Source organism: Mytilus edulis, chromosome 8 (assembly GCF_963676685.1).
Source record: "Mytilus edulis chromosome 8, xbMytEdul2.2, whole genome shotgun sequence".
Classification (NCBI taxonomy): domain Eukaryota; kingdom Metazoa; phylum Mollusca; class Bivalvia; order Mytilida; family Mytilidae; genus Mytilus; species Mytilus edulis.
Genome location: NC_092351.1, coordinates 12668039 through 12695848, shown reverse-complemented (window position 1 = coordinate 12695848; position 27810 = coordinate 12668039). Strand labels below are relative to the sequence as shown.

At 32.7% G+C, this 27810-nt stretch overlaps 1 protein-coding gene across 1 annotated transcript in view; it reads left to right on the top strand.

The window, feature by feature from the left end:
* The window catches only part of LOC139484849 (uncharacterized), a 56457-nt gene extending 52426 nt beyond the window's left edge, over positions 1 to 4031 (top strand). Inside the window, exon 10 of the mRNA XM_071268846.1 lies at positions 684 to 4031. Coding sequence (XP_071124947.1) covers positions 684 to 3955 — 3272 coding nt within the window. The 3' untranslated portion in view covers positions 3956 to 4031. The remainder of the gene's footprint in view (positions 1 to 683) is intronic.
* Positions 4032 to 27810: the final 23779 nt, after the last annotated feature.

The following is a 27810-nucleotide window of genomic DNA, read 5'->3' as shown; positions in this document are numbered from 1 at the left end:
GGTTTAGTCAGAGTTTATCGACTTCCTCCTGTTCGGATATATATCAATGATTAAGGTAAGGGGGAGGGGGGTTAATGATTTGCCAAAATGTAGTTTATTTTATGCTTTTTTTTAATAATAAAAAGAAAGAGTCACGGGGTTTATTTTCACAATACACGGTGTTCAAAATTGACAGATTTTCTATAGATTTCATGGAAAACCTAATTTTCTGCAATAAAGCGTAATCTACACCATAGATTTTTGAGATATCATATGAGAAGATGGCTTTAATAGTATGCTCCGGTTAAGAAAAAGAAAAAATGGGGTCACCGGACCTGTTTACTTGCTACATTATAAAATAGGTAAATTCCTAACACATTCTATATTAAAAGTACCTTAATCTGAATTATCTGCCCTTGTGTTTGAGTTGCCTTCCCTTATTTAGCAAAGTTGTGAAAAAATTGTTCAAAAAAAGTTTTCATTTTTTTTTTACAAAAATACAACCATAAATATGATAAAACAAATCATTTTCTATATCGAAGTGCAAGTTCTTACACATAAATTATCTACTTCTCTTCAAATTTGCACATTCTATTAAAGATATATCCTAGTTTTCTAGTATTTCCAAATCCAAGATGGAGGAAGACACCCTATCTACCTTAAATTGAATTTCAATGTATCTTCAGATAAATGTTATATTTCAGATTTGCAGCAACATGAGAAAAAACAATGGAAAGAGCAGTTTAATTATTTTGTGGAAACAACAGCTTACAAAGCGATAGTAGACAAAATAAAAGAAGAACAGTGTTTAATAATTTGTGGACCACATGGATGCGGAAAATCTTCTTTGGTATTTCATACTGCAATGAAACTTGAAAAAACACAAGGATTCGATGTCATGATCATATCTGATCCCGACAATATATTAAGGTATGCATCGAAGGACAGAAAACAGCTTTTTCTAATAGATGATGTTTTTGGAAAGTATTCCGTTAGTGAATACGATACTATTTGGTGGGAGCGTCAGGGTAAATCTGTTCAACATCTTCTGACAAGAAATACAAGTTTAAGACTTCTTATAACGTCGCGATTACACATTTACCGATCAGTAAATTTAAAACACATGAATGTTAAAGCTTGTTCCCTTAATCTTATCTCACAAGAATTAACATTTACACCAAAGGAGATAGAAAATATAGGAATATTTTATTTAAGGGAAGATACTTTTGATCACCTGAAAAAAAATGTCGTATTGTTCTACAATTGCTTTCCCGCGCTTTGTGCAATATTCTCTAATTACATGAGTAACGAGCAATCAAATGTTGTTGAATATTTCACACATCCTGTTGAATACATTAAGACTGAAATTGATAAATTTCAAGATCAAATAAATCACTTTTACTTGGCATTGGCTGTTTTGGTTGTTTGTGATAACAACGTCAAAAAGGGCAGTTTTGATCAAGATAGCCACACAAATGATAAAATGCTGGAGTTTTTGTCGAAAGAGATAGTTTACGGTAGCAAGCCAAAAAAACAATTAGTACGTTTGTGTTTCACTGCTTTGACTGATTCATATATATCAGAAAACGAATCTTCTTTTGAGTGCCTTCATGTGAACTTGTTTAATGTTTTGGCATTTTGCATTGGTCCTAATATAATAAACAGCATTCTTAAATATGGAACAACGTCATTTATAACCGAAAGAATGCAGTTAGAAACAACAAATAAATATACATCAGAGCTTACAATATTGATACCGAAATCTTCACAGGCTCCTTACTTCGAAAGAATGTCATTGGACTTGAAATCAGGGTTACATTATATATTTAAAGGTAATAATCATGTGTTACCTGAGGACAGAAAATTACATATTCAATTCATGGAAAAATATTTAAAAACTGACGATTTGAAAAAAGGCTCTGATGGAACTACAGTTCTTCATGTTGTATCTGAAGAAGGGTATGAGGATTATGTTATTTTTTTCCTTAGGAAAAAAACCCATCATTTTCCTATCTCTAAATCATTTGTCAATGAACAAGATGATTTAGGTCAAACAGCTTTACATAAAGCATGCATTAAAGAACATTTAAATGTAGCAAAGATGTTATTGGACAATAGCATAAACATTAACACGTCTGACAATGGTGACAAAACAGCTCTTGATATTGCATGTTCTTCAAACTCAATTGATATTGTAAATCTTCTCTTGTCACGAGGTGCAACTATTAGTCAGAAAAAAACAGATTTAAAATCTGTACTACATGTTGCATGCGAAAAGAATTATTTAGAAATAGTTGAACTTATTTTAAAAAATAACGTACATCTTCATCAAAGGGACGCATATGGCCGTACACCTTTTCATTTAGCGTGTAAGCAAGGACATGTAGAAATTGTCGATTTGTTGTTGAAATACAAACTGTGTGTAGATATAATTGATGATAAAGGTAGAACGGCATTGTATTTGGCTGTAAATGAAAAAAATATTAAGATTGTCAAAAGCCTTTTGGAGGTAAATGCAAACACTAACAGGCACACCACTGAGGTTAGATATCCGCTTCACTGTGCTTGTCAACACGGATCCTTGGAAATTGCCAGATTGTTGATTGAACACAATGCATTCGTTGATATCATAGATTTCAACGAGTGTACCCCGTTGTATATAGCATGTAGTAATGGCTATTTTGAAGTAGCAAAGCTTTTGTTGGAAAATGAAGCAAAAGCAAATAAACCAGATAAACTTGGAAATACGCCTGTTTTAGCAGCATGCAAATACAATCACATAAAGACTGTTAAGTTGTTATTGGATAACAAAGCACATGTCAACTGTAAAAATAAATATATGATGACACCATTGCATGAAGCATGTACGAATAACAATATGGATATTGTTTTGCTACTTATTAGATACGGGGCGTTGATAAATGAACATAATAAAAATCATCACACTCCTTTGCTGATAGCTTGTCTTGAAGGTTATGATAGTGTTGCAACTGAACTTACGAGACACGGTGCTTCCGTAAACATAGCAAATCAGGATGGTGAAACGCCACTCTATATAACCTGCAAAGAAGGACACGATGAAACTGTTAAAATGTTGTTAAACGCGGGTGCTAATGTAAATCAGGATACAATCGATGGAATGACACCACTTCACATGGCTTGTAAAGGCGACAGAGAACACATTCTTAAATTGTTGTTAAATGCAGGTGTTGATTTGAATATGGTTCATAAGGATGGGTCGACACCACTGGAAATAATTCAAAAGAGAGGAAGAGAGAAGATTGTTTCGTTGGTGTTGAAAGCAAATGTAAGTGTGACTCCAAGCGATTCTAATGAGATGTCACCGCTTTACATGGCTTGTAAAGAGGGAAATGAAGCAGCCGTTCAAGAATTATCAAATGCGTGTGTTAACCTGAATGAAGGCGATGAAGATGAGATAACTCCGCTTCATGTGGCTTGTAAAGGCGGAAGAGAAGACATTGTTATTTTGTTAATAAATTCTGGTGTAAGTGTTAATACGACAGATAAAAATGGAATCACACCACTTCATTTGGCTTGCAAAGACGGTAATAAAGCAATCGTTAAGTTGCTGTTACATTCATTTGCAAATGTGAATATGGGTGATAATGAAGGGACAACAGCACTTCACATAGTCTGTAAAAGTAGAGACCACGATATTGTTAAGTGTTTGTTAGCTGCGGGTGCCTCTGTGAATAAGTGTAATAAGAATGGGGTTACACCACTTCTTATTGCTTTTAATAGTGGAAGTGAAGAAACGTTGAACGCAAATTCAAATTTGAGCGTTAAAGGAGTTGCAGATAGCTTTGCAATGGTTCAAAGTACACGTAAAGGCGGGAGAGAAGACATCGTTCGTTTGTTGTTGAATGCAGGTGCGAACGTTAACCCGGACGAAAAAGGTGCTATCATTCAGATAGAGAAAAAGTCTATTTTAGAAAAGTTTTTCCGAAAATCATAATCAATTTTAATCTCAGCTTTTTATGCTTATTTTCTAAATGTGTTTTTTGTATATCGTACAAATCAAATAATTGACTACATGGTAACTAACAAAAACAGAGGACGAATATTTGCACGTTTGGAGTAACTTCCTGCAATTGTTTAGGTAGGGGTGCAGGTTAACTACTTAGTATTACAAAATTGGCAATAAGTTAAAATATCATTAAGATTACATAGCATTGTGATTACTTGAAAAATGCATTGGCATATACATGATATAGCTTTTGTTTTATTCTTAGCCTAACATTTCAATTATTAAATCACCATCATTAAATTTAAGTTCTTGTAAATGTCACCCGTGAAATCGAAGTTTATGTATAAAGTATGTTCACGTTTTAATTGAGTTATCCATAATGCCAAACCTACATCGTTTAAATGAATCGGCTTGTCAAAACAATGGATTTTACGAAATATCACAGATCTTCGTGTAGGTAGATAACCGGTCAGAATGTGGATCCCCAATGCTCCTCCACTTCGTGTTTAAATTGACTTTTTACAGTTTCTGGTTCGAGAAAACGATACAAAACGGGAGTCGGGCGTAAAACATGGTTATCCTGCTACCTGTGAGAAGTTTATTTACATCAACCTACAGTCTTTTCCTTTTTTAATTAAACATTCTAGCATTTGATATATTTCTATTATGAATTACTATTATCGTTGAACCACAAACGTCAAAATCATTCAATCGCGCAGTGGTATTAAAAAAAATTTTGGATTCTCATAAATTCTACCTATAACTTTTGGACTAGTTTGAATAATGGTCTATTTCTGTAATTTATTCTTACATATTTTTGAATTTTTAACCCTGTATGCTTACATTGCCTATGTTAATTTTAAAACTGTTTGTATGCACATTGAACGACAAATTTATGTGACGTATAAACATTTTCTGACGTCAGACACTCAAATCAATTACTATGTTCGTAGATAGAAGATGTTTTTGTGTTCGGTTAAATTGTCCCCTTTTAAAATTGTTATACGATGATGACTGATGTACCCATATTTTGACTATTTTATTAATTGTGACTGTTTATTTAACGCATCATGTAAATATAACGGAATCTAATGAGACTATTATTAAAGTGAGAAGGTTAGCGCTATAGAACCAGGTTTAATCCACCATTTTCTACATTTGAAAATGCCTGTACCAAGTCAGGAATATGACAGTTCTTGTCCATTCGTTTTTGATGCGTTTTGTTATTTGATTTTGCCATGTATTATGGACTTTCCTAATTGATTTTCCTCTGAGTTCAGTATTTTTGTGATTTTACTTTTTGCAATATTTATTGTCAATAATCAGACTTTCTAAATAATACAGTTTTTACTTTGAGACTAAAAGGCTTTAGCGAACTAGAGGCTCTTAAGATCCTGGGTCGCTCACCTGTATTATCTGATACATGACGATCATGTAAAGTAAGGTTAAACTCATAATTTATAGAATAAGATAGCATAAGATACTATGATAATATCTAAGATAATAGCAAAAATGTCCATAAAATTACTAACTCAGGGGCAGGAACCCAATAACTGGTTGTCGCATTTGTCTGAAAATTTCAGAGCAGATATTTCCAAAGCTGATGACTTTTTTGCCACCAGCCAGATTTGCTTCCATTTCAGAGATATAAACCAAAAAATGCATTTAACCCACATGAATGTACTATTTTTAGCCATGACTGCCATCTTGGTTGGCGGGTAGGGTCATCGGACACATTTTTTAAAACTAGATACTCTTATGATGATTGTGTACAAGTTTGGTTACATTTTGTCTTAGTAGTTTCAGAGGAGAAGATTTTTGTAAAAGATTACAAAAATTTACGAAAAATTTGTAAAATTGACTATAAAGGGTAATAACTTATAAATGTGTCAACTGACTATTTTGGTCATTTGACTTATTTGTAGATTTTACTATGATAAACATTATTGCGGTTTACAGTTTACCGCTATCTATGATAATATTCAAGATAAAAACCAAAAATGGCAAAATTTCCTTAATATTACCAAGTAATGGGTAGCTATAACCAGTATATTTTAGATGCAAGAATGTTAAAATGTGGAATTCAAATAATTGTTGTAATTCAGTATTAGTCGTGATATTTAGCACTAGCTTAAGAAATAATTTACTTGATGAATAGTAAATTTAAATCCTCACAATTTTAGATAAGTGTAAAGCAAATTATTATGTAATCCTCTGAGGGCTAAATTGACAATACAGAATTAAGGATCAATGAAGTGTTATATATACAAAAGGGATTTCTTACTTTTTAAGATGATTTAGGTTATGTCACAAAGACTGCATATTTGGGAAATAGATTAATAAGCATTATTATGTAAATTAGACATGTTAGATAAATGAGTATTAATGTTATGTAAATTAAATAACGAAAAACAATATATATAAGTTAACCATGTAGTTTGGGATACTTGCTTTATAGTCACGTATTGGACACTGGTGTTATAGACTAAGATTGATATTAGACATGCTGTTTTATTATGTCTCATGAACTTATGTAATTATTGTGATTATTGTGATTGATAACTATATTAAATGCAGATTAATAAACATTATATATTGAACTTTGAATCTGTGTTACGTTAACATATATTCATATCAAAGCTACCAGCTAGTTCCCGCAACCTAGCAAGATGAATAACCAGGTTAGAAACGAGCATTGTACTGGCCTTGGTTATACGTGGCGGAGTGACCCAGCTTCCCGGTACTAAGGAGGGATACACGTAGGATGCGAACCTGAACTGACCTGAAGACAAGAGTCAGCATATCTCCATATAGGAAGCAGTGGATTTTCCTGAGTGTGCAGAGGTGAGTCAACTTTTTTTATGATCTTATATAACACCAAATCTTTGAATTTTACTTTATTTTGTAATTAAAGAAGTCAAGATCTTTTAATGGGATTTTCCCTCTAAAAAGACTCAACATGTCTAATTCAGTTTATCCTGACCCCTCCTTAGCTCTAATAGCCCCCCTTTCTAAAAATATTATACATTTGCAATTAGGTAATACAACAGTTGATTCGTTAGTTGATACAGGTGCTTCAATTTCTTGTATATCATTAAAATGTTTACAAAAATGTTTGAAAAACATCAAAATACAAAAAAGTACACAATTTGGAATTTTTACTGCTTGATGTATCAGCTATCCAATTTTAGGAGAAGTAGATGTTGAATTAGATATAGATGATTTAATTATATATCAAGAATTAACCGTGCTTGATAATTTGACCTTTAATATAATTTTAGGAATAGACTTTCTTAAAGATAATAAAGCTCACATTAATTTTGAAAATAATACATTAGCAATTCAAGAAAATCTGTTGAATGTACCTATAAATAATATAGAGACTATGAATGAATATTATGCACATGTTCAAACTATAGCTGAATGGGTTATTCCCCTCACTGTGAAAATATTATATACTTGTTAGGCTTTCTGTAAGGCATCGCAATGACAGTACAGTAATTCTTGAACCAAACTTTTCAAATGATATTAAAAATTTGGTTGGTTCAAAAGTGTTAGTAAATGTACAAAATGGAAAGGCTTTGTACAGAATTCAAAATCCTACTGGATTAAACATAACATTATATATAGGAATGAGAAAGTAGCCAAAGCTTTTGAAGTAGACAAAAATGGTATTTTTGCCTTAAATGATAATAATTCAATAAATAAATCTATTAAAGCTAATAAATATCAGAATGTTGAAAAAGAGTTGGGAATAAAAATGAATGAAAACTTAAATGCAAATCAAAGGAAACAGTTAAATGAACTTTTAACAAGGAATAGAAACGTTTTTGCTAAAGACATTACAGAGTTAGGCAAAACTAGTTACCACCATCACATATTTGATACAGGTAATGCACCACCTGTACAATCAATGCCCTACAGGCAAACACAACAAATGAGGCAAGAAACAGAAAAAACATATTGATATAATGTTAAAAAATGACATTATAGAGGAATCAAACTCTCAATGGTCGTCCCCAATTGTCTTAGTTCGCAAAAAGAAAAGTGATATGGATGCAAAACAAGAGTATAGGTTCGCGTTAGACTATCATAGGCTCAATAAATGCACATTAAGGACAACATTTAGTATTCCTAGGATAGATAATGTTTTCGGCACAGTTGCTAATTTCAAAAGCTGTAATATATTCAGTACTGGATCTCATGAGTTGATTTTTTCAGACACCCTTAGATCCAGAAACAAAACACAAATCTGCATTTGTAACACGCCAAGGTATTCCTAAATTCAAAAGAATGCGTTTCGGGTTAACAAATGCACCAATGGCTTTTCAAATGCTCATGACAAAAGTTTTAAATTAATCGAACTGGAAATTTGCGTTAGTATACAAAGACGACATTTTCATTTTTAGTGAAAATTTTGAAGAACATTTAAAACATTTACAGTTAGTTTTTGACAAATTAGAACAAGCAAATCTTACTTTGCCAAAACGTAGTATCTATTGATATATGTTGAAAAATACAACAAAAATGATAGGTCACCGTGCATTTTTTCAAGCTACAGGACGTGACAAAATGACAAATTTTGTATGGATTATACAGGAAAAAACACCATTTTGTGATTAGAAACTAAACAAAATGATAGAATTGTTTAATACTTCAGGAAAAGATAGCTTTCAGACAATGCTTTGAGAATATCAAAAGAAAAGATAGGGTCACCGTACATTTTTTCCGGCTAACATACAAAATAGGAAAATTCCATGTAGAATCCTTCAGAAAATGCACTGTTTTAGAGTTACCTCCCCTTAAAATGCGACATTGAAAAAAATAAAAACAACTTAAACTAATCAACATTTGCAAAAATATTAATATATCTAAGTTATATTCTCATAAATTGTTTTTTTAAAATGAAAATTCACATTAAATATTTGAATTCCTGCATCAAATTTTGCAAACTTGATAGAAAATTTGGACCTTTGGTTCTCTGTTTTTTACAATCCAAGATGGAGGAAGACACCCATACCACCTTAATCCAACAAAATGTCATTTTGCAAAATAAGAAGTACACTATTTAGGTCAAATTGTGTCCAAAAATGGTATTACAGTAAACCCTGAAAAAACATCTGCTGTGCAAACATACCCAATACCTAAAAATATCAAACAACTACGCAGTTTCTTAGTATTATGCAATTATTACAGGAAATTTGGGCACAATTACTAAAAAATTGTAACTCCACTTACACAATTAAGTCAGAAAAATAAGAAATACATCTGGACACAAGATTGTCAAGGAGCTTTTGAAACATTGAAGCACAGCCTTGACTCAGCTCCAATCTTAGTGTTTCCGGACTTTGAGAAACCATTTAGTTTGTCAGTGGATGCTTCAGATTATGCTATTGGCTATGTCTTTGGACAATTATATCCAAACACAAAAAATGAACATGTCGTAGCTTATGGTGGTATATCTCTGAATAAAAATGAACAAAAATGGCACATAAATGAAAAAGAATGGGTTAGCACTTAAAGAGGGAATTAAACATTTTAATCAATATTTGGCCACACACATTTACATTTTATACAGATAATATAACTGTTCGCTGGATAGATGCAATAAAAAATATACAAGGAAGACTGGGTAGATGGGCACTTGAACTTCATGGATATGACTTTGAAATAATGCATAGACCTGAGAAGAAAAATAAGCAGATGCCCTGTCAAGAAGATAGTATGAAAAGATAGGCCCAGAAAATTGTCTGCAGTCTGAAATTGAACAAACAGTTACAGCCATGATCATGAGCAATAAGAAGTACGAAATCATAACATTTTATTATATAGGAGATGACGAACAGCAACCAAACATTCTTACAATAACAGATACTGGTAATGAGGGTGATGAAACATTAGAAAACATTGACCCAGAACAGTTTAAGAAACTTAAAACATTGCGGCACCTTCAGAGACATTGCCCAGATTTTGTTGAAATCTTTAATTACAAATTAGATGGCCAAGTACCTGAGGAAAGACAGAAAGCTAGACAACTGGATGCGAAAGCTTTCCGTTACGAAATTGATAATGGCATAATTTATCATTTTTTTAATGCAAGATCGAGAAGCTTACCAAAAGGACAAAACATGGTCAACAGTTAGCATTACCAAGAACCCTACGGAAGGAGTTACTTGAAGCTTTCCATGACAATGTTGTTGGATGTCACCAAGGAGAACAAAGGACATATGAAGCTGTGCGTCAACGGAATTACAAGCCAAATATGTACACTGATATAAAGACATGCATTAAGACATGTGAAATCTTTCAAAGATCTAAAAGAGACACACACAGCCATCCAGTACCGCTTAAACCAATGTCAATAGAAGAAGTATTTTCCAGATGGCATATGGATATTTTAGAACTGCCAGAGACTCCAGAAAAATATCGCTATTTGCTGTTGGTGGTTGATAGTGGATCTAAATGGTGTGAAGCTTTTCCCATGAGAACACAAGAAGCAACAGAAGTAGCCAACATCCTGTTTAGAGAGATAATTGCCCGTTTTGGTGCACCACGCTGTATTGTATCAGATCAAGGAGCCAATTTTCTTTCCAAGCTTGTTGCAGCTTTATGTGAGCTTCTCCAAATCAAACGCCACTATACAAGTGCATATCATCCACAAACAAATGCAGCATGTGAACAGATGTACTCATTCATTGTCCAATCATTCAGAGTTCAACTAGAAGAACAGACAGATTGGCCAAACTATATAGCACCTATAATGATGGCTTATAGAATGACACCAGCTACTCAGCCTAATCAGTACTCACCTTTTCACCTTCTCTGTGGACAAGAAATGAGAGCACCTATTGATGTTGCCTTAATTCCAAAGTCAACAATGTCTAAAAATCATAGAGAATACCTCAATAAATTTATTAATGACCTCCTATTAACAAGGGATGTTGCTGCAGAAAACACAACAAGAGCACAAGCAAAATACAAAACACAGCATGACAGAAGAGCAGTAAAACCCACATATTTACCTGGAAATGAAGTAATGCTATTTTGTAAAAAGGTTAAGAAAGGTCAAAGTCCAAAATTAAAAGTTAGGTGGACAGGCCCATTTACAATAACAAATCTTGGATCCCAAGACTGTAATGTTTTTAAACTAAGAAGGGACAGCGATAACAAAATCTCAAAGAAATTAGTTAATGCAAGTCGTCCGAAAGTATTTAACAGTAAAACAGACCGCCCTGACTACCTCCTAGATGACACTGATGATCCATTTGAAGAAGATGAGGATGATGAAGGTGAAAATCAAGTTCAGAATGAAGGCCATGAAAATCAAGACACAAAATCTTATTCTCTACCCAAAAATGCATCCAGAAATAATAAAAACAAACATTGTCAATCAAAACTTTCAAAGCAAAATAAAGCAGTGCCTCCTGGCAATTCAAGAGAAAACAAACAAAATACAAACAAAACTGCTCAACAAGCTACAACAGAAATACAAATTACACCTGATGATGTTGAAAAGTTTATATCATCGGCATGGGTAAACAAGAAACTATGCTACAAAATGAAAATTAAAAACATGTCAAAAACTGAATGGGTACACCAAGATAAAATCCCAGGGAATATGAGAAGTGAATTTCATGAAAACAGAACGCATACTGGTAAAAAGAGAAAAAACTATTACTAGGAAACAAACATAAATTTTTTGAATCTTCAAATGAACCACAAAATGTAACTGCAATAGACCAAAACAGTGATGTTAAATATAAACAAAGACTAAAAACAAATTGGGATAAATTTCCAGTGCAAGCTGTCGTCAAAACCATATTGAGAAATAATAGAATATCACATTATCAACCCTTACACAGAGTAAATGAAGAAGTTCAGCAAGCTTTTACAAACTTGCTTGATTATTTTTATGGTGACCAGTTTTATAACATTATGCTGACCCTTACAGGCAATTCACAAACAAAAGATATTGGACCAGCATGTTTTGTTAAAGGCTCTCACATTACACATTTTAAAATAGAAAATAATGTCCCAAAATGTTTCATACACTATGGGGAAAAACATATTTATGATCTAAAGTGGGAACCGTTTGAAACTTGTCCCCCAAGACTCCCTAAAATTTTCCAAAATAAATATGAAAATGATGTTATAACTAGACATTCAAGTAGTATTATACATGTTATAAACATAAATAAATGCATTGCGACAATTTTCTTTTGCATTGTTGAAAATTACATTTTCCCGCGTTTCAACGAATAGCGGGAAACATTTGTATTAACGATGCGTATGCCTTTTCTTATTATTTTGAAAGTCTTCAATTTCTACCCAACAGTCGTAGTGTCAGGATATGGACACCGGGTTAGATTCTCCGATTCGGGAAACCATTTCAAACGAGGTTAAAATGTGTCATCGCTAGTTCTCAACAGGACATGTTGAACAATATGAGCGCACTGATGGACTCAAGATTGTATCGTTTACAATTCAACATTCAACAGTCTCAGTTTGATATTTCCAACGCACAGATCAGCAAATTTGAGTCGGACAATTATAAGTTTCAAAGAAAAGGCAATGAAAATGAGTTTCGACAGTGTGAAAGTAATTTCCAAGTTAACGGAGGCCCGTCTCTTGCTGGATACTCCTGATGTCAGTATCTCCAAAGTGGCCGCGGCAGTGGACAAGATATCGGAAGGTATAGACTTAGTTTAAGAGCGCCAGAAGCTTATTAAGTTAGCGGATTCTTCCGAGTTAGGAAGGCGTGTTGTGCAGGAACACATTACAAATCCCATAGCAGACGATTCTGAGGACAAGAAACGTATGAATAGAGCCTAATCTAGAGCTGAAAAAAAATCCAAACCGGAAAAGGCGAAAAAGCGTCCAAAACCATTTCCATATAACAAAGACAGGAGCTCTGAAGACAAGAACTCAAACTACAAGCCTGGTAGATGTTTCACTTGTGGAAACAGAGGCCATTTGAGTGACAATTGTCCACACAGTAAGAAGTCAAAGATAAGTACATCAAATTATTACCTTTAAATAACGATTTGTTATCTTCTGAATCAAAGATAAATAGTGTTAGTTTTAAATATACATGTACAATTGTGCCTTCTGTCTCAATAACGAGCAAATACGACACACAAAACAAGAATGTTACGACGGAACAGTTGTCATCTGATAATGTTTTATACTTACCTGGCACAACTGTAAGTAGATCAGGTTAGATAAATGGAAATAACTGATAATCAATACATTCTCGGCATAATCGAGAACGGTTACAAATTACTGTTTAGAACAGAACCTGACCGTGTACATATTAAAAACAACACATCTTCATTAGACAACAAAGATTTTGTTTTATCAGAAATGTTAAGCTATTGAAAAATATTGTATTAAAGAAGTAAGCACTATACCGTATGTCGTTAACACTCTTACGGTAGCTTTCAACAAATCGAGTAAACCCAGACTCTTCCTGGACTGTCGTCACTTATATAAATAAATTTGGTGTATTTACTGTCTTCTGATTGGTTAGAATTATTAGTTTTATTTTCAATGTTGTCAATTTTTATGGCGACACGCCCACTCTGACGTTGTATTTTCATACGCCAACTTCTGTGTACGTTGTTATTGTTAATAAAATTAATATATAATGAATGGCAATAATTTATTTTGATTTTAACTATTTTTGACTCTTCACATTTTAGGCGAGTGACTTTAACCATAAAAATAAATTTTTAATGCACCTACCTAACACACGGCTAAATTATATATCATTTTAAAGCTACACATCTGCACTATCTGTTTTGCCCGGTCGTACAAAAATCGTACGGTGCAATTTCCGTCAAATCGAGATCAAAGGCCAAGGACGAATAAGTGCATATTTTCAAAGATTTCAGCCTGATTGCATTATATGACTTTTATATACTTAATTCACATATGCAAACAATTTAAACTTTTAGTAGAGTGATTAACAGTCATTATTCAAATGCATGTTTTAATATTCAAAGCGTGTTTTTGACAGAGCACATGTTTCCTGAAATTCGAGGAAAAGTTAACAAAATGTGTGAAAACCCAAATTTTTCTTTTTGGTGCAACTGCTAATCACTTTAAACTAAGTAATACCCTGTAATGACTATCAAAGAAGTTTTTGACATCATAAAATTTCCTAAAAGTATGCTTACTTTTAATCAAACAGCAAATCATAACAACTCATACAGTTGCCCAAAATTCCGCCATCTGCGAAAACATTGCTTTTAAGAATTTCTTCCTATTTAAACATTGTATGCGGTCAATATAAGATTTAATAAACAAATTCTTAAGAATCTGAAAAATTTAGAGTAAAGAAATTGCAATCTGCATTGTAACTACTAGTCTGAAATAAACTTATTTTGACTTTTCTAATTGTTTGATTTGTAGCTTCATTATAAATATTGATGTAGTGAAAAGACCTTTTTATTTATTTTATGTGAATTGAAAATTTAGACCAAAATAAATAAAAATAAATTGATGAAAATTGAATTTTCAAAGAAAAAAACTAGTAAACACATTATAAAACTTGATTTCTTGATTGCTTGAATTGCGTTGTTCATTGTTTACATGTATTAATTCATAAGATAAGAATAATTTTGAAGAAAAAATATCCATTTATACGCAAAGATTCTAGTTACAACTAGACTTCCTGAATAGCTTGAATGACTAGTTCATTTTTCATACGAGGATGACTTCATGCAAGAGCTTCTGATGACAACTGCAGAGAAGCTATCATTATCTTGAAACTTCACTTTCCACAATAGTACGAAAGCCGAGAAGGCTCACCTATAATTCAGAATTCAACATTCGGAATTCAACATTCAGAATTCAGAATTCAACATTCAGAATTCAGAATTCGGAATTAGGAATTCAGAATTTGGAAAAATTGATTTTATAATGTAATAAACTATTATTGTAATAAAAACTATTTGTTTCAATTGTGATATGAAAATTTAATACCTGTCTGTATATCATCCACTCCTTCTTATATACAGAAATGGTAATAGCTAAAGAAATTGAATTTTAAAGGATCAAAAATTTGTATATGTCTGTTTTAAAAAAAACTATTGGGGTACTGTTGTATAACCGTTGTCCGTCCGTCCGTCGTCCACACTTCGGACAATATAACTCAAAAACGATTTTTGATATTTTAAAACATCCGAGCAACCTTGCATCATATTTTGCCTGATAGGACCCGGCAAGGTGACGTCGCGTTAGTCCTTCAACCATTATTCCGACATCCAATTATTCCGACAACCCATTACTCCGACTCCTCATTATTCCGACAGCACATTTTACAGACAATGCATCTGCCATAACTTAATGGGTTAAGTTTCCCTAAAATGACCAACTCCATTCTCCATATATATTGTCCTTTTTTTCCATTTATTCTTCTAATTTTGGATATTGGCTGTCATGGATATTTGTATCAGTTCCTTGAAGATACACAATTGACCCCGTAACAAATATTGCCCTTTAAAGTCATTGTTTTGCAATTTTTTGTACATGTTTGTAATCTTTTACAAAATTTGTATTTTCAGAAACTTCAGGACAAAATTAATCCAAACTTATCCTGAACCATATGCATTCTAAAGGAATGTTGTTTATCACACAATACATTGTATCTAAAAACCTCGCCCATCAACCACGATGGTCTCCATGGTTACAAATAGAAAAATGGGGGGGTTGTAAATACAGTTTAGTTTATATCTCTGAAACTAAATCATCAAGATCTATCTGCAGTGGAAATTACCACACGCAAAAGGTCGCGCGACTAAATCAGTCAAACAAACTTTATTAGATTAATTCTCTAAGGAACGATCGTTTTCATTGGTCAATTCAAACCTTCGACCTCACACCTGCGAAAATAGAACACACGTACTATAACGTTGAATGGACTGATTAATATTCATGTAGCTGGTCAAGGTCGTTTACAGCTTCCATCGTCGTATTCGCGTACATCAGTTCTAGCTTTTATAAATGAGCATGTGAAATTCATTGGTTTTATAATTTTCTGCAATTGGTAGTAAAGTTTAAACTTTAAAATCTTAACAGTTAAAATATTCAATTTAAATGTCTCCTCTAAATCAAGGGACGACATCAAAAGTTCAATATAGGATAAAAAAAAAAAAAATACTCAATTCACATATTTTTTCATTGACTCCCCCAAGTTGCTTCTCTTGCCTTTTCTTTTACTCAATTGACTGGATTAATAAATGTTGAACTTGAAAAATGAATCAAACACTTTTCATATTCTTTGCCAAGTTTTATGTATTCGACATAGGATAGTGATTTTTTTTTTCTGATTCCGTTTACTTGAAGAAAATAAAACCCCGAAATTGTAATAAATTCATACAATGTAAATAACCACGCTTTGTTAAGAAAAAACGGAGATGACCAATCATGGCACAGGGGATGATTAAATGTAGTTTATAAACTCCAACAATATACTTCATAAGGTTTTGCTATTCTCGTTTGAAAAATGAACGCAAATTATATATTGTAAATATATTAAACCGTTGGTCTTCCCGTTTGCATGGTTTTACAATAGTAATTTTGGGGCCCTTTATAGCATGTTGTTCAGTGTGAGCCAAGGCTCCGTGTTTAAGGCCGTACATTGACCTATAATGGTTTACTTTTATAAATGGTTTTGGATGGAGAGTTGTCTCATTGGCACTCACACCAATTCTTCCTATATCTATGTAAATAGAAGCAAACAGTTTTTAAAAAAAGTGTTTATTAATTGAGTCATTTACGTGTATTGATAAAAAAGTTAGTCATCCTTAATTTCTTGATATTTTGTTTATCAGTTTATCAAACACGTTTCGTTTTGTATTTCATTTGAAATACGAATACTTACTACACTTTAGCGGATAGTTCAACAATGTTATGCAGCTGTATTCTTACAGTATACAATTAAAAGATAAATGTTCATCCATTTAAAATCGAAAACAGTACATTTATATTTAAAAAAGAAGATGTGGTATGATTGCCAATGAGACAACTCTCCACAAGAGACGAAAATGACACAGAAATTAACCACTATAGATCACCGTACGGCTTTCAATAATGAGCAAAACCCCTACTACATACATGTAGTCAGCTATAAAAGGCCCCGAAATGACAATGTAAAACAATTCAAACAAGAATTGTTCCTTATAAACTACGTCGAGGGAGTTAATAGACTTAAAATTTAAAAAAAAAACAGCGTAGGGTGTATGTTGGGAAGGTGATGAGGGGGACATTTTGAACCAGACTCTTACAGGAGTAGATTCTTTAACAGCAAAAAACACAAAGATATGAAAAGCAACCCCCTCTATAGATTATGGAAAACAAAATAAATATAAACTATTTATGTAAGGTGTGGTAGTTAATTACATAAAGACAGCCATACCATTTTCATATCACTATTAAGACAAATATCTATTAATACAATATGTATGTTATAACATTTGATAAAAATGACTTCCTAATTCTGAATTCCGAATTCTGAATGGCGAATTCTGAATGCTGAATTCTGAATTATAGGTGAGCCTTCTCGGCTTTCGTACAATATAGAGGATGTCATCTCACTAAAGAGTGCAAAATTTGTGACAATGTTGGACTCGTATTTTCCATTGAAATTGGAAATAAAAGACCCAACAGATATAGTTTACTCCATCACGTATCTTGAAATCGATGATGAGGGTTGGTTGAGAAAAAGTTTTACGACAAGAGAAATGTGCATAAAACAACCCATAAAACCACCTCTTACTAAAAAATCATAAACTTCTCATTTCCATCTACATGTAACAACATTATAGCAACGCCTGCATATCTATACTACTAAAGGAGGAGACCAATTTCATTGAGCCGCAACTCCTTTGAAATAAAGGCAACTATAGTATACTGCTATTCAAAAGTAATCAATCGATTTACTAGTAACTGAAATAAATCCGGGTCACAAAGCAAAAAATAGGGAAACGCATCAACTATAAGAGGAACACAACGATATAACAGAAACACTGAACTGCTACAAAAAACTCACGCCAACATACAAAGAAACTGATTATTCGATACCAACTGTCATATGCCTGACTTGGTACAGGACATTTGAAGAAAAAATGTGGTTTAAACATAGTTCTAAACCAGAGTTCAAATGCAAAGTTGAAATCAGCCCTTTGAAAATTTCATGGACGCCACTACTAGTTGGTTGACAATTATGAGATATCTGTTTCGCCAGATGACGACTGATAAGTTCCATCGACGTAACCAAATTGCCGTCATCTCTGCGGTGAACGTCACCAACCGAATACGGCTTGGCACCGAGTTAGGAAATACATGAGCCACACGACGGGTAAAAGAGAGCAGTTGTGTAGTGGTTAGTGCATCGAGCTACTAACACAAAGGTTCCAGGTTTGATTCCCGTTCCGTGATGGAAATTTCAGGGACGGAATTTACGGCTCTTCCTAGATACCATTTGTGAGTATAGCCTTAAGGAAACAATGAAAGTCCGTCGGAAGTTGACGATAAATGGCTGACCCGTGTAAAGAGAGAGCCATATCTTTTGCACGTTAAACACACGTTTGTAGATTTCGAAAAAGAGCAGACTAATGCCGCTACAAGGCAGCACTTGCACACGCAAAGTAGAAAGAGATTAATTTAAGTTGCAAACGTGTTTCCCAATCCACTATAAATAAATATGTTTAAACTAAGACGGTTGTCACATGTGGAACATAATCTGGCTACCCTTTTAGAGCCCTGGGTTCACTAAAAAAAAATTGGGGAGATTGTGTTACTCAATCTGTAGTTTTATATGTTGTGTTTTGTATACTGTTGGTTGTCTTGTTCGTTTGTTGCCCGACTTTGTCAGTACGTTTTATTTATGAGTTTGGTGTCCCTATAGTATATTTTGTCATTATTCAAGTAGTAAAAGGTTTTAAAATGATAGATCAGTGTAGCCAAATATATCATGATAACGATTTGGTTATATATATATATATAAATATATATATCACCGTGAGCAAATAAGGTTACTTAGTATTTTCGCGGATATTTGTCTTATTGCGTTTATCTTCTTCACTTTACTTTGAGGTGTTTTTGGCCGATTTTCATGACTGCAACTTAATGTCTTTAAAGTAAAAAAAATACCAAAGGGACAATCAACATCTAAAACCATGAATCAAATAAAGTTAATTAAAACCATGAACAAAATTAAATAAAAGTCCAAGAGACGAACAACAGTCCACAAAACACAGCATACCATGAAAACAATCACTCCTAAAACAGCAAATGATCTTCTAAGTTAAAGAAGGGTATTTAACTTTGTCATTTTCTTATTATACACTGCTTATAGTTTTTTACATCCACAATGACGTGCTTTTGTATTAAAAAAGCTTATTTACAAATTTCTCAAAGCATCTTTTATTCAAATATTTGAAGCGATTAAACTTCTAAAAGCATTTAATATGATATAATATAACACGATTTTAAACTAAATAAGAAACAGCCGCATTTCATTTAGTTCGTTTATATCCCGCTCTAGACAACCAAGTGTTTCTAACCAAGGTTTCTTATTTCAATGTTGCCTACGATTTAGTAGCAAAGTCATGTTTGCATTTAAACATAATTACAAAAAGTAAAAAAGTTTGACTTAGTAAAAAACAGTTTAACCTCAATTACCTCGCATTTATTATGTGCTAACTTTAAATATCCCTTCTTTTATTATGAAATCTCATTCTCCTCCCTGATATTCACAATTAGCGATGTGCTATTTTAACATAAATTAACAAAATGATCGCTATTTGAAGATGGTAGATTTTTGGGCAACTGCAAACACTTCAATAGAAGGACGTTCCATGAACAAAAACAAATAATAACATCTTAAAATTACAAAACAAATATTCCTTGACCTAAAATGTAACATTTATCTATTTTTTTAGCATACGAATATCGATTCCCCAAGCTATATTTTGCTTTTTGAAAAAAATCATTTTTTTAGGATTTGTGATAAATTTCAATTTTCGGGAAATTTTGCGCATCGAATTTCTTATTTGTTGTTTGATTTGGAAATTATGTATCATGTTCCATAAAGTTCATATGATTTTTTGAAAAATTTTAGGCTACAAGAATTAGAAAATAGCTTATATTTAATAATCGCAAAAATTGGAAATTTTTTTTTGACTTTTAACCTTTATTTAACAGAAAATGCACCGTACGATTTTTTTACGACCGGGCAAAACAGAAAGTACAGATTATCAGCTTTCGAATGATATATAATATAGCTGTGTGTTAGGTGGGTGCATTAAAGTCGTTAACTAAGCGTCTTTTTGAAATAAGTCACTCGCCTATTTTACATAATCCGCTTCGCGGATTATTCAATGTGAAGAGTCAAAAAAAAGTTTAACGGTTCAATAAATTCAAATTAAATAATAGCCATTCATTAATTAAATACAGGTTTAAATACGAAGATTGTAAAGTCGCTAGAGAACTGTTCAATGAAAACGAGATATTTAAAGAACATCAACAGTATTTGGGTTTTTCATGGCTTTTTGATAATACAGTAAAATATTTTGTGTTTGCTGTTCTACCCTTTGGAATTTCAACCGCAGGATATATTTTTTCAAAAGTTTTGCGAGATGTTGTTGAAGATTTCAGATCTCAAGGCAAGAGATTAGGCGGTCGATAAAGATTTTTGATATCTCATAAAAAATCGCAGTGGTTTCCTATTCAAAAACTAGATTGGCTAGGTTTCACTAGGAACACCAAAAATGGTTGCATATTTGTCAAGGAAGAAAGGATAGAAAAAATAGATTTTGTTTTGCATTTTGATTTGTTTCAAGTGACTAATGGAAATTTTTTATTTAGAGCTAGATTTATAGCAAGTACTGTTGGTCAGCTTATTTCCATGCACGCCAATTTTGGCAATGCAGTACGTAGAAATACTAGATTTCTTTCTGATTGTGTTGTCTAAAGCCAGTTGGCAAGCTTGTGTGACAATAACGCACAAAGCTTTAAGCGAATTAATGTACTGGAATCTTCACTGTAGAAATATAAATACAGTAGGTGCTAAGATAAGCACGGTAACAGTCGCTACTTTGTTTGACTGTGAGATTTTTTGTGACGCCTCAGATGTGGGCTTTGGTGGTTATATTACACCTTTTACTAAGTCTCATTTTGAAAATTTTGAAACATTTGGTAATTGGACCGAATCAGAAATTGGTGAAAGTTCTACATGGAGAGAATAAAAATATGTAAGAAGGGTATTTAAGACATTAAAAAATGTCACTGAAAACAAAAAAAAATAGAATTATTCCGATAACAAGAATGCTGAGCATATTGTGAAAGTAGGTAGCAATTAATCGAAATTACAATCAATTGCTACCTTCCATTCTTGTTTTTTGCGAAGTTCAAAGGATTAACTTAACACCTAATTGGATACCAAGATCAGAAAATAATGATGCAGATTATCTGAGCAGAGTCATGGATCATGACGATTGGGGAATAGAAACCTCAAATTATCGTTATTTGTGAAATTTATGGGACATTTGTACTGTAGAAAGTTTTGCTACACACTGTTACTCTCAGTGTGAGAGATTTGATTCAAAAGTATGGTTTCCACGGACAGAAGCTCAGTTTTGGGGTAATGATGTAAACTGGCTTGTACCACCACCTATCTTAATAACTAAGACTCTTAATAAATTAAAACAAGACAAAGCAAAAGGAACACTGATCGTTCCCGGGTGGACTTCTGCTCCTTATTGGCCTATTTTACATAGAGATGGTGAATTTTTCGATTTTGTAAGAAACATTTATTATTTACCTCAGAATTATTGTACCGTCAAATGGGCAGGGAAAACGGTGTTCTCAAAACAGGGGTGCTTAAATTTTGATTGATAGCTATGAGGCTAGCGTTTTGATTTAGTAATTCTATTTTGCAGGAATAGGATTGAGGCAGAATGTCGGAGCAGCTGTGGAGGCAAGCGGAGTTTCTAAATACCATATTCTTTATGATTTAACCGGAAAGATGTCGTCATTTCTTCTCGACACAAGAAATGGTGATACGAACAAGACATACTTTTCAAGTTTTAACAGATGGAGCACATTTATCATGTCCAGTCAGTATTTTGAAGACTTATATTAATTTGGCTAAATTGAACCTGAATTCAGTTTTTTTTTACATATTTCGACTTATATTTAGGCTCAAGTCTATAGCTAAACTTATTTACAAAAATAAAAAAATAAGTTACACAGCAGCTAGAGAAAATATATTGAAGACTGAAACTAATCGCATCTACGTTGAATTTGGGATTACATTTCTTGTTAGCCGGTAAGGCAACCGCTGCTGCTACTTAAGAAGTTAATGAACGATGCATTAAAAGGCAAGGCAGATGGAAGTCTGAGAGTAGCAAAGACGTCTATATTGCTGACATTTTAGAAAAGAGAAAAAAGTAAAAAAAACATAAAATTACTGAACCCCGAGGAAATTTCAAAAAGGAAAATCCAAATTCAAAAGGCAAAATCAAAAGTCCAAATACATCAAACGAATGGATAACAACTGTCATATTCCTGACTTGGTACAGGCATTTTCTAATGTAGAAAATGGTGGATTGAACCTAGTTTTATAGCTAGCTAAACCTCTCACTTGTATGACAGTCGCATCAAATTCCATTACATTGTCAACGATGTATGAACAAAACAAACATACTCAAAATGTAAAAATGTCAAAAATAGGGGTACAGCAGTCAATATTGTGTTATCATCTTAATATCACTATAAAAACAACAAATGTAACGAAGAATCACAAAAAGGCATACATCAAATTTAACATACTAATTTTGCTTTTCTTGTACCACTTAATTTATGTATATAAAGTCTACCCGTAAAGGAAAGAAGGTTTTTATCGAATACATGACATCTCGGCACACTACAAACTCGGGACATGTTAAACTCGGCATAGTACAAACTCGGCCTATACAAACTCGGCACATTACCTATACAAACTCGGCACACCAATGAATATATTTATGGAAATGGTTTATAAAAAGAAATTTTATATAATAATTACGATGAGAATAAGATAACATTTCTTTTTTAAAATAGGTGAGAAATGGAACAAATTATAGGACAAAAAGTCACAAGTAAGTTCCGTGACATAAATAAGAAAACACTTGATATAAAAAAAAATGTGTTTTACTTTTAAAGCAAACTTTTAATGAAATTTTACTTAATAAATATCAATAAGAATAAAAAAGTTGTTTATGTCTAAAATCTTATAAATGTTAATTTCTCAAGGCTAATATACCTAAAATGTTCAAATAGATATGCTATGTGTATTTTTAAAAGGTGATGCAGTGACCTAGGCAAAAGTGATGCCCTCGTTTTTTGCTTATCTAGAATGAAGGTCTTAAAACTAATGCACATATTAATGAAAACATTCAGTTACCAGAAGGATAAAAACTTCCAGAGCAACTGAGATAACCCCTAGATTTTGGTTGGGTTCGTGTTGCTTATTCTTTAGTTTTCTATGTTACTAGAACACACCCGCAAAATCGGGCATTCAGAGCGTAGTTTAAAGTATGTAAAGTGTTGTTTGAAGAATTTTGTAAAATATTGAATGACTGGAGAATTTCAGCAAAAGTATCATAAGTCATAGGTTATTGGGGACAGGAAAATGCTATTTTTTAATCCCTCCTCCTTTATTTACAATATTCCCAATTTTTGGTTTCTATCAATTTAATATAAACATATGATTTAGTATGTTATGAACATTCAAGTAAGGAGCCTGTAGTTCAGTGGTTGTTGTTTGTTTATCTGTTACATATTTGTTTTTCGTTCATTTTTTTTGTACATAAATAAGGCCGATAGTTTTCTGGTTTGAATTGTTTTACATTGTAAGTTCGGGGCCTTTTAAAGCTGAGTATGCGGTATGGGCTTTGCCCGTTGTTGAAGGTCGTACGGTAACCTATAATTGTTAATATCTGTGTCATATTGGTCTCTTGTGGATAGTTGTCTCAACATGGCAATCATACCACATCTTCTTTTTTTTTGTATTTCGTTCATTTTTTTGTACATAAATAAGGCCGATAGTTTTCTGGTTTGAATTGTTTTACATTGTCAGTTCGGGGCCTTTTAAAGCTGAGTATGCGGTATGGGCTTTGCCCGTTGTTGAAGGTCGTAAGGTAACATATAACTATTAATAACTGTGTCACATTGGTCTCTTGTGGAGAGTTGTCTCAACATGGCAATCATACCACATCTTCCTTTTTTTTGTGTATTTCGTTCATTTTTTTGTACATAAATAAGGCCGCTAGTTTTCTGGTTTGAATTGTTTTACATTGTCAGTTCGGGGCCTTTTAAAGCGGAGTATGCGGTATGGGCTTTGACACATCATTATGTTAAGGATGGAAAAGAGTGGCCGTTTCTACATGTCTCTCGGGTGATATAGTTGTTAGTTTGATATTTACAACCAAGAAAAAAATAACCAGAAACAACACTTCTTACAGTTTTCAATAAGTCTCATGACTGATAAAATTTAAATGTAATCGACAACATTTCTGATAGACCTGTCCGGATTTTAAATCATCAGATCACTAGAAAAAAACAACAGTCTTAACAGCTTGTAAAGAAATTATGGTTTATATGGAAAGATTAAGTGTTTGAGATTTGTCGAGTTTTCCATAATCGAATGATTTTGTTTAAATATTTCATGTTCATATCTTCTTACATATATTTATCAATCATACTTTTTTTTGTTAGGTTTCATCCTTACTTAGCGTATACCATGCATCTCTTATTTTTATTGTGTCATCAGTGTATTTTTATTGGAGTAACATGTAGTAAAATTTCTCTGTCTTTTCATTAATTTTCTGCTATATCTACTTATAAAATTCACTTTCAATTGTTGAGTTAACGAAAAACGTCGTTGGACATTTTTCTTATTCCAGCTTAATATGCAGCCATTGGGTCAAATAAAATTTGGAAAAAAACGGCTATACAAAAAATCGACACGTCATGTCGTTGTTCCTGCTAAGAATCAAAAAGATCACAGAATAAGAATTTTGAAATTGGATCAATATACAAAATAGTTAGAACAGTTTTTCATAGATGTAACGTTGGACATCTGTTTTTTTTCACATAGCTTTGTTGTCTTAATCCTCAAATATACTAGATATTACTTAGTATATGATCAAGAGCTGTAAAAACATAATTTCAAACATACATTGAATTTGTTTTAATATTGGTAATGTTTTCTAACATTTTTATTTTGTTTTGTTGATGAAATTTCGAAAATTCTGTTTTTAATTCTAGGGGTTGTAGGAACATCGTGCCCTACGTTTGAAAGTAGTAATAGAGCAATCAATACTTCCATTCACCCTTTTAACAAAAAGCCTTGATTGGTTGCGTGTAAGTCCTGATATAATTTCAAATATTAATCTTGCATTAAACAGTCCTTTATATCAACCTTTACTGCCATGACAGCATGATTACGGTTGATATCATGGTAAACTTGGATGGGTTCTATAAAATAAATAAGTTTCTCACAGAAGGTAACCAAAAATTTTGCAACGATGCAATACATTAAAATTTACATTATAAATAAATATCTTTAAGCAATGAATTCAAATAGCAAAAGTTATGCAATAAACAAATATACAAAACCTTTAAATAGACTTATTAAAAGGGGATATAGTTACGATACTTTTGTCAGGTCATTAAAGATTGCATATTTTGGCTTAAACATTGATTCACTGATAGGGTCTTTGCATCGGAACTAAACACATTTATTTCTAAAAAAAACAGTTGTTGGCATGACACGGGTTATGTTCTTCTCATATATTTTATGATAGTATGATACTTAACCCCTAAAGGGAGGGATTGTACCTGATATTTATATGATGAAGACATAATCTTTCAATAAGTTTAATTGAGGTCTGGAGCTGGCATGTCAGTTAACTGCTGAATAGAAAATTAATGAAAAGAGTGAGAAAATAATAATATCTAACAAAAGTACAAATTTTTCCTCATTGTTCATGAGTTCAAATATTGCTGATTCAATAACATCTTCTCTACACAGTCGTTTTTAAAACGGTAGCCATTTTGTCCAAGTTGATATTTCATTTTTCAAAGCAGTTAACGCGTATTTTCTATAGTTGACCAAAACAAAAGTGAGATACACGAAAAGTAAAAAATGCCAAGATTCTTTTCTTATTAACTGCATGTTTAGGTCTTTCCGACGTTAATACATGTTCTAAAGTGTCAATTAAGAAAAAGAAGTTAATGATTACTGCCGAAAAAAACAATAGTGCATGTTGCTACATAGTGGAAGATATTAGCAAGTAAAATGGAGGGAATTGTGCAAATGATGATACAAGCATGAATATTAGAACGAAGCATAATTATTAAATACTTTTTAAGAATAACTGCTGGCCATAAAAAAAAATTAAAAAATTAAAGATGGCCACCACTATATCTAAAATGGCTGTTTTTTCCAGGTTTAAAATACCTATTTTCCTGGAAAACATTTTCTTTGACCTTCTTTTAGAATAAAAGATTATCAGATTTGGTGGCTACCTTCTTTTCATGTGACATATATACTAGAAATGAATAGTTTGTATGTTCAGGGTTTGCGCATGCGCGCAAATATTATAAAATTCACACAAAAACTTTTCATTATATACTTAGCAATTTTGGATTTTTAATGACGTTATGAATTTGTTTGATATCATTTTTAAGGTTATGATACACATGCGTTTAACAATTTCGCGCATGAGCAGACTAATTATAGACATAAAGAGAGATCGTAGTTCATAATACAGATGAGGATTTGGATTTTGTTAACATATCTTTGTCATCATTTCATTTTTCTAAACATCTATGCTCTTCTGTTCAAGTTCGTGTAACTTTTATGATACCACTGTTTGAAAACACGTCCGTTCAGGTGCAATGATCAAGCATTCATTGAATAAGGGGGAAAAGGTTATTAACTTTCTAAATCCCGGACAACCATAGTTATAGCTGCAAATCAACCACTTTGGTATTGGCTAAGTAATTTTAGTGGGAATGGCCAGATTTGTACGCAGAAGATAAGTTTATTGTTATGTTTGGTGGATTGTCCATTACAATGACTTGTTTTAAAAGTCTGAGTGAAATATTGCGTGGTAGTTGATGGACATGTGCCCTCATTGAAGCAGATATTGCAACACCTAGAATGGCAAATTCTTTTTATATATGTTCAAATGTAATAAGAACTAAACACGCACATCGACGATAGCATGCGTTTTGCTTAAATCGATAATGTCAACTTATAAACGTGTAAACGCAGAACATATAACCCATGACTGTGACGTTTAAATATTTGATCAACTGGTGTAAGTAAAGAGAGTCATTGCGACCACAGTTTAATTTCTGGTGTTCAATTATGAATTAAGAACTTCTTGTGCTTTCGGTTGTACGCCCAATTCACATGTCAGATATCGTACTTTACAAACAGTTCTTTCTAAGCAGGATACGTATTTTGTTTGTCTTGATCATGTTGAATGTGCTCAATAGTTACCGATGGCGATCAATTTCCGAGGTATGGCATTCCTTCACGAACATCACCCACAGGTGGCAATCGAATTTGCAAGTGGTAATTTTACTTTGTGTAAGACCAGATAGTTGTTTTCTAATGTCACAACTGGTCAGGCATAAACACAGAATAATGCAATTGTGAAGAGCGATGTTGGTGCCATACGTTTAACCGAATATCCCTTTAGGACGACGGATGGTAGCTGGACCAGAAGTCAGTAGACCAGTATATGAATTTTAAGATATAGTGGTTTGAGTCATTCTATCGC